This window comes from Nycticebus coucang, chromosome 4, assembly GCF_027406575.1.
Source record: "Nycticebus coucang isolate mNycCou1 chromosome 4, mNycCou1.pri, whole genome shotgun sequence".
NCBI classification, from domain to species: domain Eukaryota; kingdom Metazoa; phylum Chordata; class Mammalia; order Primates; family Lorisidae; genus Nycticebus; species Nycticebus coucang.
Window position 1 is genome coordinate 55,026,325 of NC_069783.1, and position 20,435 is coordinate 55,046,759.

Here is a 20,435-nt window from a genome sequence, read left to right on the forward strand (position 1 = left end):
TCTGAGATGGGATCACTTGTTCTTTTCTTGCTAATATGTTTGAGTTCTCTGTGGATTCTGGTTAAAAAACCTTTATCAGAGACATAACCTGCAAATATTTTCTCCAATTCTGAGGGCTGTCTGCTTGCTTTACTTACTATGTTCTTGGCTGTGCAGAAGGTTTTTAGTTTGATCAGGTCCCAGTAATGTGTTTTTGATACTGCTTCAATTGTCTGGGGAGTCCTCCTCATAAAATACTCACTCAGGTCGATTCCTTCTAGAGTTTTCCTGCACTTTCTTCAAGTATTTTTATAGTTTCATGTCTTAAGTTTAAATCTTTTATCCAGTGAGAGTCTATCTTAGTTAATGGTGAAAGGTGTGGGTCCAGTTTCAGTCTTTTACAGATCGCCAGCCAGTTCCCCCAGCACCATTTGTTAAATAGGGAATCTTTTCCCCACTGAATGTTTTTAATTGGCTTGTCAAAGATCAAATAAGGGTAAGTAGCTGAGTTCATCTCTTGGTTCTCTATTCTGTTCCAGACATCTACTTCTCTGTTTTTGTGCCAGTACCATGCTGTTTTGATCACTATTGATTTATACTACATTCTCAGGTCTGGTAGCGTGATTCCTCCTGCTTTGGTTTTATTTCTGAGTAATGTTTTGGCTGTTGGAGGTTTTTTCTGATTCCATATAAAACAAAGTATTATTTTTTCAAGATCTTTAAAATATGACAATGGAGCTTTAATAGGAATTGCATTAAAATTATATATTGCTTTGGGTAGTATAGACATTTTAATGATGTTGATTCTTCCCAGCCATGAGCATGGTATGTTTTTCCATTTGTTAACATCTTCAGCTATTTCTTAAAGTTTCATAGTTCTCTTTGTAGAGATCGTTCACGTCCTTTGTTAGATAAACTCTCAAATATTTCTTTTTCTTTGGGACTACTGTGAAAGGTTAGAGTCCTTGACTGTTTTTTCGGCTTGGCTATTGTTAGTATATATAAAGGCTATAGATTTATGGGTATAGATTTTGTAGCCTGAGACATTGCTGTATTCCTTGATCACTTCTAAAAGTTTTGTAGTAGAATCCCTAGGGTTTTCCAGATATACGATCATATCATCTGCAAAGAGTGAAAGTTTGATCTCTTCTGACCCTATGTGGATACCATTGATCACCTTTTCTTCCCTAATTGCCATGGCTAAAACTTCCATTACAATGTTAAAGAGCAATGGAGACAATGAGCAACCTTGTGTGGTTCCTGATCTAAGTGTAAATGATTTCAGTTTAACTCATTCAATATGATATTGGCTGTGGGTTTACTGTAGATGGCCTCTATCAGTTTAAGGAATGTCCCCTCTATACCAATTTTCTTAAGTGTTCTGATCATGAAGGGATGCTGGATATTATCAAAAGCTTTTTATGCATCAATTGAGAGAATCATATGGTCTTTAATTTTTTGTTTATGCTGTGAATTTATAGATTTACGTATATTAAACCAGCCTCGAGAGCCTGAGATAAATGCCACTTGGTCCTGGTGTATAATTTTTTTGATCTGTTGTTGGATTCTGTTTGTTAGGATCTTACTGAGTATTTTTGCATCAATATTTATTAGTGATATCAGTCTATAATTTTTTTTTCTTGTTGTGTCTTTCCCTGGTTTAGGGATCAAGGTGATGTTTGCTTCATAGAATGTGTTGAGTAGTATTCCTTCTTTTTCTATATTTTGGAAGAGGTTTAGTAATATAGGTACTAGTTTTTCTTTAAGGGTTTGGTTTAATTCTGACGAAAGCCATCTGGTCCTGGGCTTTTCTTTTTAGGGAGATTTTGTATAGTTGATGCTATTTAAGAACTTGATATAGGCCTGTTCAACATTTCCACTTTGTTCTGGCTAAATCTTGGTAGGTGGCATACTTCCAAGTATTGGTCGATTTCTTTCAAATAAAGTTTCTTGTAATTTTCATTAAGGATTTTTTGAATTTCTGAGGAGTCTGTTGTTATTTTATCTTTACCGTTTCTGATTGATGAAATTAGAGATTTTACTCTTTTATTCCTGGTTAGGTTGGCCAAAGGTTTATCTATTTTATTGATCTTTTCAAAAAACCAACTTTTGGATTTATTGATCTGTTGTATAATTCTTTTGTTTTCAATTTCATTTAATTCTGCTCTGATTTTGGTTATTTATTTTCTTCTGCTGGGTTTGGGGTTGGAATGTTCTTCCTTCTCCAGTTGCCTGAAATGTCCCATTAAGTTGTTAATTTCCTCTCTTTCCGTTTTCTTGAGGGAGGCTTCCAGTGCTATAAATTTCCCTCTTAGGACTGCCTTTGCAGTATCCCAGAGATTCTGATAATTCGTGTCTTGATTGTTGTTTTGTTCCAAAAATTTGGTGATTTCCTTCTTAATCTCGTCTATAACCCATCTGTCCTTCAGCATAAGGTTATTTAGCTTCCATGTTCTTGTATGGGTATGCATATTCATGTTGTTATTGAGTTCAACTTTTATTCCATGATGGTTTGAGTAGATCCAAGGAATAATTTCTATTTTTTTAAATTTGCTGAGGTTAGATTTGCGACCGAGGATGTGGTCAATTTTGGAGTATGTTCCGTGGACTGATGAGAAGAATGTGTATTCAGTTTTGTTGGGGTGAAATGTTCTGTAGATGTCTGTTAAGTCCAAATGTTGAATGGTTAAGTTTAAATCTAAGATTTCTTTGCTTAGCTTCTTTTTGGAGGATCTATCCAGCACTCGTAAAGGGGTGTTAAAATCTCCAACTACTGTGGAAGTGGAGGAAATCAAGTTGCTCATGTCTGTTAGAGTTTCTCTTATAAATTGAGGTGCATTGTGGTTGGGTGCATAAATATTAATAATTGAAATCTCATCATATTGAGTATTATCTTTAACAAATATGAAGTGTCCATCCTTATCCTTCCTTATTTTGGTTTGTTTCCATTGCATCTGTGAATAGGATTGCAACGCTTGCTTTTTTCTGCTTTCTGTTTGCCCGGACTATTGATGACCATTCCTTCACCTTGAGTCTATATTTGTCTTTTAAGGTAAGATGAGATTCTTGTATGCAGCAGATATCTGGCTTGAGTTTTTGTATCCAGTCAGCCAACCTGTGCCTCTTTAGAGGACAATTTAAACCATTCACATTAATTGAGAATATTGATAAGCCTTTCGAGAGTTCGGTGGACATTTTTAATCCTTTTGTGATTTGGAAGTTGGAATTTGATCAACATTTTCTGGGTTGGTTTACTTTTGTGATGGAGGATTATGCCGGTCTGTATGGAGAATAGGTCTGAGAATATCCTGGAGAGCTGGTTTAGTTGTGGCAAATTTGTTCAACATGTGAATGTCATTAAAGTATTTGATTTCGCCGTCATAAATGAAACTCAGTTTAGCTGGGTACAGGATCCTGGGTTGAAAGTTATTTTGTTTTAGGAGATTAAAAGTCGAAGACTATCCTCTTCTAGCTTGAAAGGTTTCAGCAGAGTGATTTGCAGTTATTCTAATATTCTTCCCTTTGTAAGTAACGGTTTTCTTTCGTCTGGCTGCTTTCAGAATTTTCTCTTTCATATTAACTTTAGTGAAATTGATTATGATGTGTCTTAGCTGGGTACAGGATCCTGGGTTGAAAGTTATTTTGTTTTAGGAGATTAAAAGTCAAAGACTATTCTCTTCTAGCTTGAAAGGTTTCAGCAGAGTGATTTGCAGTTATTCTAATATTCTTCCCCTTGTAGGTAATGGTTTTCTTTCATCTGGCTGCTTTCAGAATTTTCTCTATCATATTAACTTCAGTGAAATTGATTATGATGTGTCTGGGGGATATCTTATTCGGGTTGAGTCGTGCTGGAGTTCTGAAACTATCAGCTATCTGAATTTCAGAATCTCTTGGCATGTCTGGAAATTTTTATCATAATCTCATGGAGAAGAGACTCTGTGCCTTGTGAAGCCACTTCATCACTTTCGGGCATCCCTATAAGATGAATATTGGTTTTCTTAGAATTATCCCAGAGCTCTCTGAGAGAGTAATCTGTTTTTGCCCTCCATTTCTCTTCCTAAGAGTTTGGGGGCGTTTGAAAGCTTTTCTTCCATGTCAGAAATCCTTTCTTCTGCTTGCTCCATTCTATTACTGCGGGATTTTACTGTGTTTCTTCGATCTTTGAGGGCTGCAACTTCTTGTCTCAGTGTGTCAAAATCTTTGGTCATTTGGTCTTTGAATTCATTGAATTCTTGAGACATCTTTTGGGTTACTGCTTGGAATTCTAATTTGATCTTATTTGCTATCCATATTCTGAATTTGATTTCTGACATCTCAGCTATTTGTTTGTGCATGGAATCTTGTGCCGTGTCTACCCCATTATTCCTTGGGGGAGTTGGTCTACTCTGATTATTCATATTGCCAGAGTTTTTCTGTTGATTTTGTTTCATGATTGTTTTTCACCGTTGCCTCTGGCCATCCTCAGAGTTGGGGTGGTGTCTCTCGGAGATTAGACCCCGGGGGATCACTCTATTTTAGGGAGCAACCCTGTGTAGCTCTTCTGGGGCTGCCCCAGTCAGGGAGTTCTGGTTGTAGGAGCAGCTCTGGAGTCTGACACCCCCAGATCCAGCAACAGTGTTGGGGGTGGTGCACACATTTCTGCCAGTGCCTGGCTCCCAGTGACTTTGGCACACAGGGCCCAAGGCTCCAGCAATCTCTGGACAGGAGAAGGGCTCCAGGCAGAGGCAGGGAGTCCTCTGGAGGGCACACAGCTACCAGAGTCCCTGGCCAGACTAGCCGGGGGTGTGGAGGCAAGGAGGGTACAGGAGGGAGGACACGGCATTGGGCAGCTCCCAGAGTTCCTGTCAGGGGTGTGGAGGCCCTGTGTGGTAGCGGATCCCGGCACAGCTCTTCCGGAGGTGGGAGGGTGCTGATCACGGGTCCTGGCGCAGCTCTTCCAGAGGTTGGAGGGTGCTGATCACTGTCCTGCGCAGCTCTTCTTCTTCTTCTTCTTCTTTCTTTTTTTTCTTTTTTTTTGAGATAGAATCTCAAATCCTATTCTACTTTGTTAAAGGACAATATAATCAGTTTCTTTATTGAACAAACATGAGTACTTTTTTTTTTTCTTTTTGTAGAGACAGAGTCTCACTTTATCACCCTCCATAGAGTGCCATGGAATCACACAGCTCACAGCAACCTCCAACTCCTGGGCTTAGGTGATTCTCTTGTCTCAGCCTCCCAAGTAGCTGGGACTACAGGCACCCGCCATAACACCTGGCTATTTTTGGAGATGGGATCTCACTCTTGCTCAGGCTGGTCTTGAACTCCTGAGCTCAGGCAATCCACCTGTCTCAGCCTCCCAGAGTGTTAGGATTATAGGCATGAGCCACCACACCTGGCTAGTTTCTTTTCCTTATGTCATAGTTGGAAGATTGGGTGGTTTTGGCCTGCCTCCCTCCCTCCCTCCCACCACTGACTTTTCCTGCAGGGATTCAGGGATCCAATGACAATCTGACAGTATATTCCAACATATTTGCCTATTCTACTTTATTAAAGGACAGTTTAATCAGTTTCTTTATTGAACAAAACAAAACATGAGTACTTTTATGCATGCAGATCAGATTCTTCCTTCCCCCCCATTCAAATTTTCTTTATTTGAAGTATTCATTAATTGTTAAGTAATAATTGCAGCAAAACCTAAGAGCCTGAAACCATTTACAGGATTCTAGACCTCAGCACATGGGCTTGTTATTGTAAAAGACAACTTGTATTCTGAGAAGTTTGTTAAGATTTACTATGACTGGCCTTCTTTTCACCCCAACTCTAAAACAATGTCTGACAAAACTCAGTGGCACAGTGTTTGTTGAATGAATGAACTCAAAACTTTTCTTACCTCTGCTTTCACTGTAAAGCTAATTTTTTTCATTATGTTACCCATTTAAAATTATTCCCTATCTCTTCCTATCCTGGCCCATATTTTCAATGAATGCTTTGGAATGAATATTTGGACTTGATATTCAAACCCAAATTCAATTTTAAAAGTAGGAGATAGAGAATATTTCCCAAACTGAAGAACTCCTCCCCTTTTCTTCTGAACTAACATAAGACTTCTGTAACTTGAGACTTAGTGAAAGCATCAGATATGTAAACTGTATAGATGAAAAGAAGAGAGAAATAGATTAAAGAGACTAAAGATAGTCCCTGAATTAAAACAAATTCCTTTCAGTGGCATTTTTCAAATATCACCTGAATCACTCTGTCTGGAGTCTTTTCGGCTGCTTTTCCGCTGCATCACAGCCTCAGAGATAGCATAGTATGGGGCAATAAAGATAAGGCATCAATTATGAACAAAGGAGAAAAGAATTTTATGTTTTCATGGTTTAAATAGAATATTGCTGATCAATTTTTCACTTGAATGGCCCTTATCAAATGATTGTTTTTTCTAGAGCAGAAAGCTGGGTTTGAAAAATTCTATAAATCAAGCAATCTACATTCACGTCTCGATGATCTGCAAATCACTTACTTTCATTTGCTAGAGTAAAGCAGACTCACAAAATCAATAGTTTTGCTATTCATTTATGCTGTATACATTTTTCCCTCTTTGGAAGATTTCATAAAGCAGAGTTTTAACATTTTATTGAACTAAAAAAAAATGAGAGTATCTCTAGCAAATGTCTTCAGTTTTCTTTACCTGTGTTTCTGTCGTCTTGTATGAGGAATGCTCAAGGCTGATCTTTTCCATTGGTGGGAGGTCAGTGGCTTAATATGTTATGTCAGTAATGGGGGCTTTCGGCAAATAATTTATGAAAACAGGTATGCTGTAACCTGGTTAGAGACGAGCTTAATTGTATTTGTGAATTAAGGACTGACACTTAACATATTTTAGAAAATAAAATGTTAATTTGTTTCTTTGGAGGTCGCGAAAGTGAAATTGTGTTTGTATAAACAGTTTTCACATGAAAATAATATGGAGTTTCCATGATGATTTCAGATCGGAGTATTAGTTTAAATCACTATCCACCCCAAAGTCAAATTGTTAGGGGCAGTAAATGCTTGCCTGTTACATGCACTACCATCTTGCCTCTTGCTCTTTTGTGTTTCTGCAACTGAGACCATGAACCCTAAAGAGATTCTGCCTCTTTTATATTAACTATGGAAGTATGCTCTGGAGGAATTCTATTCTGATACGACATACCTTTCACTGTACCTGAAATATGTTCTTGTGTAATAAATAAATTGCCACTATTTACTATATAATGCCCTTGAATATTTTCCCTTTACCTAAGAAAGGTTACTATGAGATCATTCCCAAAAATGAAAATCAGCTTGCTTTCATGTGTGACCCTATTCCTGACCTATAGTTATGAATTTTAGAGTTTCAGTCTAGAACAATAAGCATAATGCTTACTGTGAGCTTTCAGCACCCACCTGAGCTTGTCAGGAATTGAAAACAAAAATCAATTTCTGGTCTGCCCCTGGCTTACCTAAAGACTTGAGGAAAAGATGGGTCTGCCTGTCCCGCTCAGCTAAAATCAAAATTCAGCCTAACTCTAAATATTTAGTGCTTTCATGGCTTTTCTATGGATTTTATGTTGTCTTAATATCTACAGGTTTAAAAGAAGAAAAAATGTTGTTCTTAAGACTTGAAATATTGGGAAAATAAAGGGAACTGGATATTTGCCATTTTATTTTATTTTCTATTTTTTAATAAGGCCTTGTAGTTTATTTTGATGATAGTTAAAATTACAAAATAGTCTTATGTGTGGGCCAACTCACTGAAAACTGAAAAAGCACAAAATAAGGACAAAAGATGGAATAATTGTCTTCAAGATGCCTAATGTTCTGAGGGCTGGTCAGTGTGCAAAACCTGCAATCTCATCACTTGTAAATTTTTCTAAGTCCTCTTAATACTTTAAAATTGTAATTTCAACAGTTTGTGTTCTTGTTTTTTGGGGGGGATTGTTTAATTCTTTTTTAAATGACCAACCAAATCTCTACCCACTTTAAATAAATCAAGCCAGTAATATCCTAACAATGCACCAAACAAGACCTGTGTGTATAATGTGAGTTCTTTCTTTTTAATTTTAGAATCAACCTTGTCCTATGTTAGGCAGCTGGAGGCAAGAGTAAGACAGCTGGAGGAAGAAAATCGCATGCTGCCCCAGGTGGGTGACTTCCAGAAGCTCATAGCTAGTCAGTGTCATTTGAGTTGCAGCGTTTTATTTGGAATTTAAAATCTCAGTTACGTTTTCTCCTTTAAATGACAGAAATCATTTCGCAAATAGTCCTTCATCAATGTAGAGTGTGGTTATGTTCCATGATGGCCATCATATTATTCAGATTTCTAAATGTTACACTAAAGGATGCAGATGTCTGAAATAAGAATGTGAAGTAAATGGAAAAGGAAGAACAAAAGAGAAAGTGGAAATGAAGAGAAGTAGAAATGTGAAGACACTCTGAACAGTGCTGCTCACTTGCATCATGCATGTAGTGGTGGATGTAGGGACGGTACTCTGATTTAAGTTGAAAATTTGCTAATTTATGAACTAGTCATAGCATAGGCAGCTTGAAGGTTTCACATTTTAACTAAATTCAGACTTTCTAAAATTCTTTGTGATATAATTGAGCTCTTTCAATGCAACAAAGTGATGGCAGCAATTGACAGATTTTACTTTGGGACATCTTTGTGAATATTAAGCGATACCTTTTCTGGCATGTTTAATGTCTTGCCATGTTATAAAATTATTTTTCAGTTCAGTTATACATTATAAAATTCAGTTATAAAATTATTTCTGTGGGCTAACTTCTGTGGGTTTTGGAGGTGGTTATTTTGAAAAAATGTATTTTAATATTTTATAAAAAGAAGTTTTCTAATCAGTCACTAGGGTTCTTCCCACATTGTGGCAATTATTTCTGTTTCCTAAAGGATTAAGGGAATATTACACCTCAAGCAGCTAACTAGTAGTGTAAATAAAAACACAAAGATTGGTTATGTTTCAGGAGAAGAGATTTGAACATTGATGGCAAGACCCTTTGGGAGGACACTATAGGTCTTTAATCTTGTTTGGTTTTAAACTACCTTTGCTGTTAATGATGATTTGAGCTTTCAAATACTGTGCATAAGAATGCCTTTCTCTTTATTCCATTGGCCAACAATCTACCCAGTAATCATGAGATGAAATGAATCTCCAGGAGGCTTCCCTTTCGCAGGACATATGTTCCAAGATCATAAGTGGGTGCTTGGAACTGCAGGCAGTGGTGACCTTATATATAATATCTTTTCTCCTATATGTACATTTATATGATAAAGTTTAGTTTTTTAGTTTGGCATAGTAAAATATTAACAACAGTAACTAATAATAAAGTTATTGTTAGTAAAGCTTTATTAAAGTAAAATAGGGATAACTTAAACACAAGCCCTGTGATATCTGATATCAGAGACAACTGCTAAGTGACCACTGACGGGCAGGAAGTGTAGACAGCAGGGATGCGTCCTGGGCGGGACAGAGTAGAGCAGCGAGAGATTTCATCACGCTTGTCAGAATGGCTTGCAATGTGATTCTTACGAATTGCTTATTTCTGGAATTTTCCATTTAATACTTTTGGACTGCATTTGACCATAGGTAACTGAAACCAGGGATTAGAAGAGATTACTGTATTTGTCACTTTTCTCATATTGTCCATATGTTAAACTTCATGACGAAGAGATTATTTGTGTCATGAAATAAAATACTACTACTAGAGAATTTTTTCCCTTAACTTCCCTTTTTCTAAAATTTAATTTAATTCTATTTCATTTATTTATTTTGTCTTTTTGGCTTTTATATGATTGACAGTCTGTGCTTGGTAGGGCCTTTGACTGAAAACATCAACTTCTTCCTTGTTACAGATAAACCTAAAAAATTAAATAGGGTTATATCATCTCTCAGGCATCTGGGAATGTAGAAGAAAAGAAATAGAAAAAAAACAATGATGTTTCTTCATTTCTCTCTGAAATCATTGAAATACTAGCATGTGAAAATGATTACAAGATTCATTTTTTTTTAATCTGTAAAATTGAATTTTAATAGTCTTGAAAGAAAATCAGAAGAGCCCTCAACCGTCCTTGATATATGTCTGTATGTTTAAGTACATAGTACTCACATAGTTAAGAGGAGGTGAGACAAAACAACTTCAATTATTCAGTTATATGCTTTGAGTTGCATTGCTACTTTGCTATCAAGGAAGATTTTGTTTTGTTTTGGTTCATTTTGTTGTGATTCATTTTGGGTTCTTTCCCCTGCCACAAAATGGCAAGAAAGATTATATTTTATTGAATCTTAAATGTTATATATATATCATTGTATATGTACTATACCATGATAAAAGAAAAAAGATGTTTTTAATTATACCATATCGTATTCTTGCTGATTTCAGAGATGCTTAAAATGAAAAAACAATGTTTTAGTTTTAGTTAAACAACTATTTATTGTCAAAGTACTTTAAGGCAAAGAAAATCCATTGCTTGAAATATGCTATTGGACATGTGCAAAGAATGCAATAGATCTATCTCAGTTCCAAAACAATATTTATGTTAAATTTCTCTATTGGATAGTGTTTTTTTTTTTAATTTAAAAATAAGATCGAGTGGATAAAACCACCAGTTACCGCTACTCCTATAAACACACACTCACGTGAACACAGATAGCAGATGAGACTCTAGAATGGAATACGTAAATGGGTCTCAGATCACTGAGAATTGTGAAGGGAATCTTCATGGAAGGCTGAGACTTGGGGTGATTAGTACAAAAGCATCTTCCTGTACAACTTACTCATAGGTGTTCCTGGTGTTACAAAGAATGTCTGATCACCTGCAGAAACTATTTCTGACTCCATGATGTTAGCTGATTTATAAGGTCAATTCAATGAGATAAGCTAGCATTCTGGCATAAATTAGTTTCAATATTTAAACACTTGATTTTCATTAAAAGAGCACATTCGCTGTGCCTTAATTAGAAGGAATTCCTTTTCATTCCCAAGTTAATTAAAGTATGTCTTTGAATAAACAGGAATAAGAATATAACTGGCAATTGGAATCTCAGGTATATCTAATACCTGTGATATATTCATTTGATATACTTGGCTGTGGCCAGGATTTTTGCCAGTTTAGACTAATTATATAAAGCATTTAAAGCATTGCTCTGGAGGAAGAAATATTCCTTAACACTTATTTTTGTTCTTTATATAACATTGTTTGTAATGAATAAAAGTCACAACTTTGCCCTAGCAATATATATGTGTGTGTGTGTGTTATATATATTTATCCTTTTTTGTTTGTTTTTTGTTTTTTTGTTTTTGAGAGAATCTTACTCTGTTGCCCCAGGCTAAACTGCCTGGGCATCCCAGCTCACAGCAACTGCAAACTCCTGGGCTCAAGCCATCCTCTTGCCTCAGCCTCTGTAGTAACTGGGACTATAGGTGCTTATCACAACACCCAGCTAGTTTTTCAATTTTTAGTAGTGACCGGGTCTCACTTTTGCTCATGCTGGTCTTGAACTTCTGAGCTCATGTGATCCACCCTCCTCTGCTTTCCACAGCTCTGGGATTATAGGTGTGAGCCGCTGAACCCAACCAAGCAATAAATAAGTTTGGTATAATAAATGCTGGCGGATTTCTCTCTATTCAAGTGCAAGAAGCCTCAATTTCTTTATTTGTAAATGACAAGGTTCTTCCCAGCTCTTACATTCTGTGGTCCCAGGTATAAATAACAATTTGGATCCATGTCTTACCCCTGAGCAAAGTTAACTCTGCTATGGTCTCTATAATATCCTACAAGGATCACTGAGGTATATTTTAGATCTAGTATGTGAACATAATATTTCAAAGATACCCTAAGTGAAAACCAATCTCATTATTTTTGGGAAATCCAGTATTATTGCTAGGTGTTATTGAGAAGATAATGCATTTTGAAAGTTGGTATAAATAGTAGTTAAAGATCATTTGAATTTAGGATAGTCTCTCCTGAGCACAGAAATTAACATGAACATTTTTGAAAGATCAAAATTTAAAAGACCTCAAAAATTGTATATAATGTTATATAAAACACATAATGCTAAAATTCCTCACAAAGGTTAGTTCCACTATATGTATTTTATGTGATATGAGCCCCAAATGAAGATTGTTATATTAGTATACCTGCTATCCATGAAATTTTATTAAGTTTTAAATCCAATAAGGTAGAAACACTTGCAATAATGTAAGTAGACATTTTTAACTAACAGACCCAATATGTTGTGAAGTTGTAGGGGTTTTTTTGTTTGTTTATTTATTTATTTATTTTTTTTTCAGTTTCTGGCCGGGGCTGGGTTTGACCCCGCCACCTCTGGCATATGGGGCCGGTGCCTTACTCCTTTGAGCCACAGGCACTGCCCTGAAGTTGTAGTTTTAAGAAATTTTGTGTCAAAATAAAAAGGGGCAAATCTATTTTATGTGTATACTTACAAATAAATACAAGCTTACTTTGTATAAATAAAGGCATAGATTTGCAGAGCTGCATGGAACCTTACACATCACATAGGATAATTTTCTTTTTTAGCCAGGGCATGTTGCGTTTGTGGAGGTTAGAGGAGTATGGTTCCAGTCAGGCAGCTGACTGGGGATGGACTTAAGGTGTAGGCCTATTCAGAGTTCTTTCTAGTTAATACACAGTACTTCCTTTAATCATCTCTCCATACCTACAAGGATCACTGAGGTATAATGTCATTCAGTGTAATAAAGATACTAAATATGTTTTTATCTTATTGTCAAATTCATTTTTGCCACAATTGTCTTATAAACTAACATTGGATCTGCTTTGCCATCAAAGATTTCAGATTTGTTAGTCTATTCCTACTTTTAGGAAATGGTATGTAATATATATACCATATATATAACAGGATCTTATATGGCAGTGGCATGATCACAGCTCACTGCAACATTGAGCTTGTGGGCTCAAGATCCTCCCTCTTCACCCTCCGGAGTATCTGGTACTATAGGCATACACTATTATACACATGTAATGTTTAAATTTTTTGTAGAGAAAGGGTCTCACTGTGTTGCCCAGACTGGTCTGGAACTCCTGGCCTCAAGACATCCTCCCACCTTGGCCTTCCAAGGTGCTCAGATTACAGGCATGGGCCACTGTGCCCAACTACTTTCCACCTCATGAGACCAGCATTTGCAAGCAGTTTCCAGAATTGCAAAAGCAAATTCAGCAAACCTGTTTGAAAGGTGTGGTAACTCAATCACCACTGAGCTGGCCCCTTCCAGCCAGTGTTTCTATTTTTGTTATGCTGAAGAGTCTAATTTTAGAGTACACACCAAAGAGTCTAATTTTAGGAATGAAAATGAAAAGTCTCCCTCTCGGTGTAATTTGGTTACAATACAACCTCCCAACGTGGTCTTTCATGGGAAAGAGGCAGGGCTATTATCAGAGCAGTCTGAACAAAGAAAGAGAACCTGTCACAGTTGCCAGAAGTGTTGAGAAGGGTACAAAGGAGCTAAAGAAACTGAGCTTCTCATTTCCATGGCAACACAGCCAGGTCCAGTGTCCCCCCTCTGAAGCCTCCCTCACCTCAGCTGGGGGCTTGTACAGAGATGTCCAGCGTGGGGAGGGTGGGACTGTTCTGTGACACATGCATTTCCCTGACGCGTGTTTCTTTGTTGGCTGTGGAGATATTTATTTATTGCTTTACTTTCCTTTTCACATTTTCTGACTTTATGCTCTGCCAGTTCTATTTTGCTTTTTGGGAATTTTTATTTGTTTGTTTTTGTCTGATAGGGTCATAGATAACGTGGCTCTTTTTAGATTTGGGATTGCTCTGAACAAGAAAAAAAAATGATGGTTGCACAAAAACCTGCTACAGAGTAACACTTTCCAGGATGCTTAAAACAAGTTGAGGTGTTCTTCAATTGTTATTTGCATGGAAATAGCCATTCCTATACTCCCAAGGAGAAACTTGTGCAAAATTATTTTTTTTCTCATGAACAGCAACCTCAATTATGTCGCACAACATGTGTAGAATCTGGTTGTTACTGATAGAAAAAAATTGTGATGTCCATTGATCGGTTGTTGCTAGTGTCATATTTAGGGAAAAAAGGACTTCTCCAGAGGAATAGTGCTAATGGATCGCTGTTTTCTCTAAATTGGTACGATTTATATAATTAAAGAAAAAGACTTTTGTCTATAGTTCAGTAGAACTTTCCGAGGCAGATGGGAGCTACACAAGTGGTATGGATGTATTGCAATGGAAGAGATAAATAGATATGGAGAATAAATCTATGCAGAAAAAGTTATGCTAGAAAACCTATATAAATGGAGAATCTATATAAATGAATTATGGGAAAAACAAGTTCACCAGACAAAATATAAAGACAGTACAATTCATAGGAGAAATATCTAAGGCCACATGGAGGCTCTCAAAGTGAGGTTATTCCTAACCTGAGATCCCCTCAGGCTTGAGGGCTCTTGTTTGAGAATCTTTGATACATGATAAATATTCATTCCAATCAGAGAATATAGGTGAAATAGAAAAATACGGCCATGCCACTTATTAAACTCATTTAAATCTAAAAGGGACTAAATTATTAGGGGCTGTGTCATCAGTGACATATTTAGCGCTGCTGTCTTTTTATATCTAAGCATGTTAATAATTCTTTCACTAGGGTACATTCAAAAATGTTTTTGATTTGTAATATCATAAAAAGTGTCATTTTTGTAACCTGTCCTTGGCAGAATTTTTTGCCAAAAGTTTATGGGATTCTGTCAGCTTTAGGGTTTGTTGTGTAGTAATATCAATTAGAATGATGGATTCTTGAATGAGAAGCAATACTGATGAATATTTGGAAAAATTTTAAGAGGAAACAATATGAGAAGTTATTGTTGCCTGTACCTGTAGAAATGATTTCTACTTTTCCTTTGGCTTTTTTTGTAAAGCCAAAAATAAATTAAAACAAACATATAGAAAATGGAAAACACTATGTAGTGCTTGATTTTGGAATTAATTAAATTAAACGTAAATACCATTGAAATACAGATATCAAGAAAGCATTAAATTATCCAACCTTGGCTTCCTTCAAGCCTGTAAAGATGCTGTGTTTCCCTCTAGAACACTCTCTCTTTGCTCTCCATTTCCTGCTGGAGGTCACTGACTCTCTGACTGATGGAAAAGAAGAGTCCTCCTCCGCTTTCTCATTCTGACCTTTTCTACAACGAGGTTTAGGCACTTTTCATCTAAGTCTTGGACTTCTAGTTTCTTTCTTTGCTGTAGCCTGAGCAAAGTTAACTTGCTTATAAATTAACATGTTAAAAATTAAAGTTGATGTCTCTTAATAATAAGTAATTGCCTATATCTTTCACATGTAAAATAGACAAGCACAAATGTGATGTAGATGATAAGTATATTGCCTAAATAAAAGCATAAGATAGACGATAAATGTATCTATATGGGCATGTTAATATATAATATATAAGCAAATATTTATATTCTCTGACCAAAAGACAGTTGAAGTATGTAAATTTCTGACTTGAGGTTTAAATTATATTTGAAAAGCTGTCCTTGTATGAAAAATAAGCAAAATATATGAGTTATGTTTAGAAAGCAAAGACAGAATCATCAGTGACTTTGGACTCTGTTAGTAGTCAAGTGATTAAAAGAGGCACTGTGAACTGCATAGGGATTGTAAAGCTAGCTCTTGGCCTGGATCTGTCCTTACTTACTTGTTAGACCAGGAGGACACTATTAACCTCTTTAAGACTTATATACCTTTTCTAAAAAAAAAAAAAAGGTTGTCATAGGTAATATGGAAGGTTCTACTCAGCTCTTCAAATACATGACTCTTTATCCAGAGAGAGTTTGTGTTTATGTATAATGTATACACAGACTAGGTGTGTTCTTTCTTATTTCAATACTCAAATTCATTAAAACTACAACTTGCCAACACATTGGGTCTTTCATTTACAGGTGCCAATTTATGTCATTGTGTGTTCTATCTCACTGGCCTCTAAAGTTAATACATTTTCATCAGATAGCCATTAAATCTATTTAAATAACATGCAGTCCCAAATATGTATTCTTGAGGTTCATATCACATCAAATATATAAGGTCTAACAATTAAGGTTGTGGACTTATCTTAGAAAAAGTACCACGTACTTCATTGCTAACTATCACTACTGTAACCTTTAAAACACTCCCCTTTGGAAGCTATGCACTGAAGCCGGTGCCTAGTCTACCCTTCAAAGCAATTTAGAACTCTTTTCTGGAATGACCCTCAGAGCTGTGGTTGTACGGCACACAAAAACATGCAACAACAACAATAAATGCCACTCAGCAAGACACTGACACATGGTGACATGAACACAACTGTGAGACACTGATACACCAAGGTTATGAAACCTGAGTTGTTTGTATAGCGCTGCCAACATAACTGCGTGGTAGCAAGTTTGTGAACTTAGACAACGATAGCCCTGATGGTCATTCCAGAAAAAGAGTTCCAGAATTGCTTTGCAGTGTGGACTAGGTGCTGGCATCAGTGCAAAGCTTCATAAAGGGAGGACTTCAAAGGGGACCCTAGTGGTAGTCAGGAATGAGGTATAGAACACTTTTTCTAGAATGAGCTTGCAAACTTAATTGTCAGACCTCGTACATATAATGTACTGTGACCAGTTTTGGCTTTATGTGTGTTTTAAGAGAGAACATGCAACCCCTTTGATGCCTGTTTTTGTTCTATAAAATCATGACCATCAAGGTACTAGTTTTAGCTAACAATATACATATTTAAAAATAAAATGAATGAAATAAATGCTTGTGGATTTCTCCCTGGTCAAAAAAGCTCACGTCTTTCATTGTAAGTAGGACTTCTTCTTCCCCTAAACATTCTGAGTTCAGATTTAAATGAAAACTGTGTCCATATCTTACATACATGCAAAATCACCAAATCTCAGAATGAAGGGCTCGTTAGTCAGGAACAGATGGAGAGGTGGTGAAGACTGAGTTGGCTCTACACAGTGGTGAGGAGGAGCACACAGGAAGTGCCGAGAGAGTGTCAGCACAGCCGCCATGGTGGGTTGCTGCCCAGTGAAGGTGGAGTCCTTTGCATTGCCCTAGTCAAATTGGTCTCCTACAAGGATCATGAGCTATGCTTTCAATCCACCTTGTGAATGCAACATTTTAAGGAGAATCCAAAAATACAAGCCATCTTATTTTTTGAAAATGCAGTATTATTTATTAGGCATTATTAATATTATTTGAGAGGAAAATGCCTTTTAAAAGTTGGTACACGTAGTAAAGATCACTTGAGCTTAGGACTTTCTCTCTTCAGTATAAAAACCAAAGTGGACATTTTAAAAGCATTGCATGTCAGAACTGTTTCAAAGGATTGCGTTAGAATAAAAGGAAGCACAGCATTTCATAGAGGGAGTTTTAAAAATTTTGATGAAAGAGAATGCCAATATGGGAAATGTTAGGAAATTATCTTTTATCTACCTCTAATCTATACCCCCTATATATATACATATATACACACTTTATTTAAAAAATGTAGCATACTTCTCCGAAGTTCAGTTCTGACATAGCCAAAATAAATTACTGTAACAAAGAGATGACAAAGAAATCAGCCATTACACATTAGTGATTTTTCTTTGCAGTGTAGCTAAAGAAAATAACAAAGGGGAACTTGCATATAAATCAAAGTCAGCTGTACTTGTGATACACATACAGAACAATGTAGAGAGGAAGAAAATGTTTTTTCAAAGGATATCTGATTTATTGGATTCATTTTTGTAGATTAACAGCCATCCAGAAGTGGCTGAGGCCTTTCTTTAGATTTTTTTGTTGATGTAGAGAATGAAAGAATCACAGGAAGGACATAGTGGGACAGGATCGGTGTAGCTGTTACAGTTTACAAGGAGCCATTGTACATTGTCTTTTAGGTCGGTGCCATCGAGTCTGTTTCACCTGGTAGAACATTAACATGTGACACTAGTTAAAGCAGTGGTCCTCAACCTTCCTAATGCCCCAGCCCTTTAATACAGTTATCACAGGTTGGGAACTGCTGATTTAAAGCACGTTTTAGAGAGGAGTAGGAAAAAAGAAAGCCTACTAAATAAATGGCAGGCTTTGGCTTAATTGTTTTACTACTTAAGGGCTTCCGGTGGCATGGCAAATAATTCCTAGATGCAGATTTAGATTTATTTTAGGGATTAAGCTAGAAATTCTAATAAGAATTTTAACATTCATAAGCAATGGAAAAGCATGTTGAAAAACAGCCCAATCACATTTGTACATGTGGCATTTCTGAAGAGTAGAGTCTGTTTCCTGAGCCACACTTGCCCAAATGAGGGTCACGAAGATGGTGACAGTGTTTTTCACTGTTAGCTTACCTTTGGGAGCTGTTTTATGATCAACTTTACAGCTTTCTACCTCCTGTCTTATATCTAGTCATGTGGGTTTCCAAGCTTCCCTCTATCTGTCTGACCACTGGCAACAGAGATGTCCTGGTCCTTCCCTGCTGTTCTTATGATCAGGGCTTCTCTGTGTTGCAATATTCTCTGGCTGAGAAAATCCTCCCCATCCTTACTTGGGTTCTAGTCTGTTCCTGGCCCCAAACCCATAAAAAAGCAACTCTTTACCCAGGGTGCTGTCTTAAGCCTAAGAAATGAAAGTGGAAGGAATAATTACTGTTAGTCAAGAGGCAGTCTATTCAGAATTGTTCCTCCCTTTTGAAAGCACTCTATTTTCTTTGATTCCTATGTGTCTACCTAACCTAATTCTTGGCTTTGGGAGAACTCTTTGTCCTCAAACTTCACAAAAGTCAACTCGCCTCAGGTGTTTGTGATTCCAGGAGCACCTTGTCAAGACACACAAATAATGAAGCCCTCGTTCAAAATTTTTATCCTCTGTTAGGTTTGTATAACTTCTACAATATAGATTAGTGGTATAAAAGCAACTTTTGAAATACCATTTTTTTAAAAAAGAGAGAAAACACAATAAGGATACAGTTGACCTCCTTGGGTAAAACCCTTGGATTACCAATTTTTTTTTTTTTTTAGTTTTATTCTACTAGCTATTGGTCCTAGCAATTACATTAGAAAAAAAGGTTGTTAGCCGGGCATTGTGGCGGGCGCCTGTAGTCCCAGCTGCTCGGGAGGCTGAGGCAAGAGAATCGCGTAAGCCCAAGAGTTAGAGGTTGCTGTGAGCCCTGTGACGCCACGGCACTCTACCCAAGGGCGGTACAGTGAGACTCTGTCTCTACAAAAAAAAAAAAAAAAAAAAAGAAAAAGAAAAAAAGGTTGTATAGAAAAGACGTACAGATTACAAAAGAAATCTAAATCTGACTCAAATGTAGTGTAACAAGTAAAGGACCTAAAATGCCTCTCATTTGCTACAGAACAACATTCAAGGCAGGAGTTCTAGTGTTTGACAGATAACAAATAACAGATAAACTCAGAACCAGATGGGAACATTTCTGAACTTATATAAAAGCTGGCTCCAAGGAAGGAGGCTTTTTAATAGCCAAGATATATCAACTGTTTTTGACACTCAAGGCAGGTGTGTCTTAATGTCAAAGAGAGAGAATTTTTTAATTTTAAACATTTTCATATGCTGTGAATATCCCTAACTACAGAAATCTCATAAGAGGAAAACATAAAATACACACTCAGAAATAAATTACAACACAGTAAATTTGAGCACAATTAAATTACATGGGAATAATTGGTTTTTATCCATTTGGGTACCTAGCAGGTATAGAGTGCCAAAAGTTAACAGAAGCTACAGTTAGAATTTGGATGACATCTTTCTGATAAAAGTTTTAGCCAAAGGGGGTTTTAGCAACTTTGTATTTTGAAATTTTTGTTTGGGACCAGCCCCATTCACTTTCCACTTCTGTTTCTACCCCAGTTCTATTTTAATACATGTCAGTAAGTTGCATAAATGGTCAGATAGTTGGTGATGGAAGACTAGGTTCTTTGCCAATTAAACAGGATGTTGGAGAGGTCATCTTAGGACTGGATGCTCTACATCAGGGGTCCTCAAACTGTGGTCTGCGGGCCACATGAGGCGGTGTGATTATACTTGTTCCCGTTTTGTTTTTTTACTTCAAAATAAGATATGTGCAGTATGCCTAGGAATTTGTTCATAGTCTTTTTGTTAAATATAGTCTGGCCCTCCAAAGGTCTGAGGGACAGTGAACTGGCCCCCTGTTTAAAAAGTTTGAGGACGCCTGCTCTACATGGTCACTCGTGATAAAGGTGGTTCCTGTGGCCCTCACAGATGCTGGTTTTCTTGGAGAGGATTCTCTTGTTTAGGGAAACCAGTTATGCTAAGCTCTTAACACTTGAAGAGGAGGTGAAGGTGGGCACAAGAGCATTTCAAGACCTCTTCCCTTCATGTATTTTTCATGTATTTTTCACGGATTCCCTGTTTAGGATCTTAATAAAACTCATCAGAATCAGTCATGA

The 20,435-nt window shown here is 36.7% G+C and overlaps 1 protein-coding gene across 7 annotated transcripts in view; it reads left to right on the forward strand.

Annotated features, from left to right (window-relative positions):
• CCDC85A (coiled-coil domain containing 85A) overlaps nucleotides 1-20,435 on the forward strand; it is a 208,138-nt gene that overhangs the window by 159,555 nt on the left and 28,148 nt on the right. For 6 of the 7 annotated variants that reach the window (XM_053588882.1, XM_053588877.1, XM_053588878.1 and 3 more), the window contains exon 3: nucleotides 8,047-8,123. The exons of the other annotated variant lie outside the window; for it this stretch is intronic. In XM_053588882.1, coding sequence (XP_053444857.1) covers nucleotides 8,047-8,123 — 77 coding nt within the window. The remainder of the gene's footprint in view (nucleotides 1-8,046; nucleotides 8,124-20,435) is intronic. 7 annotated transcript variants of the gene reach the window in all.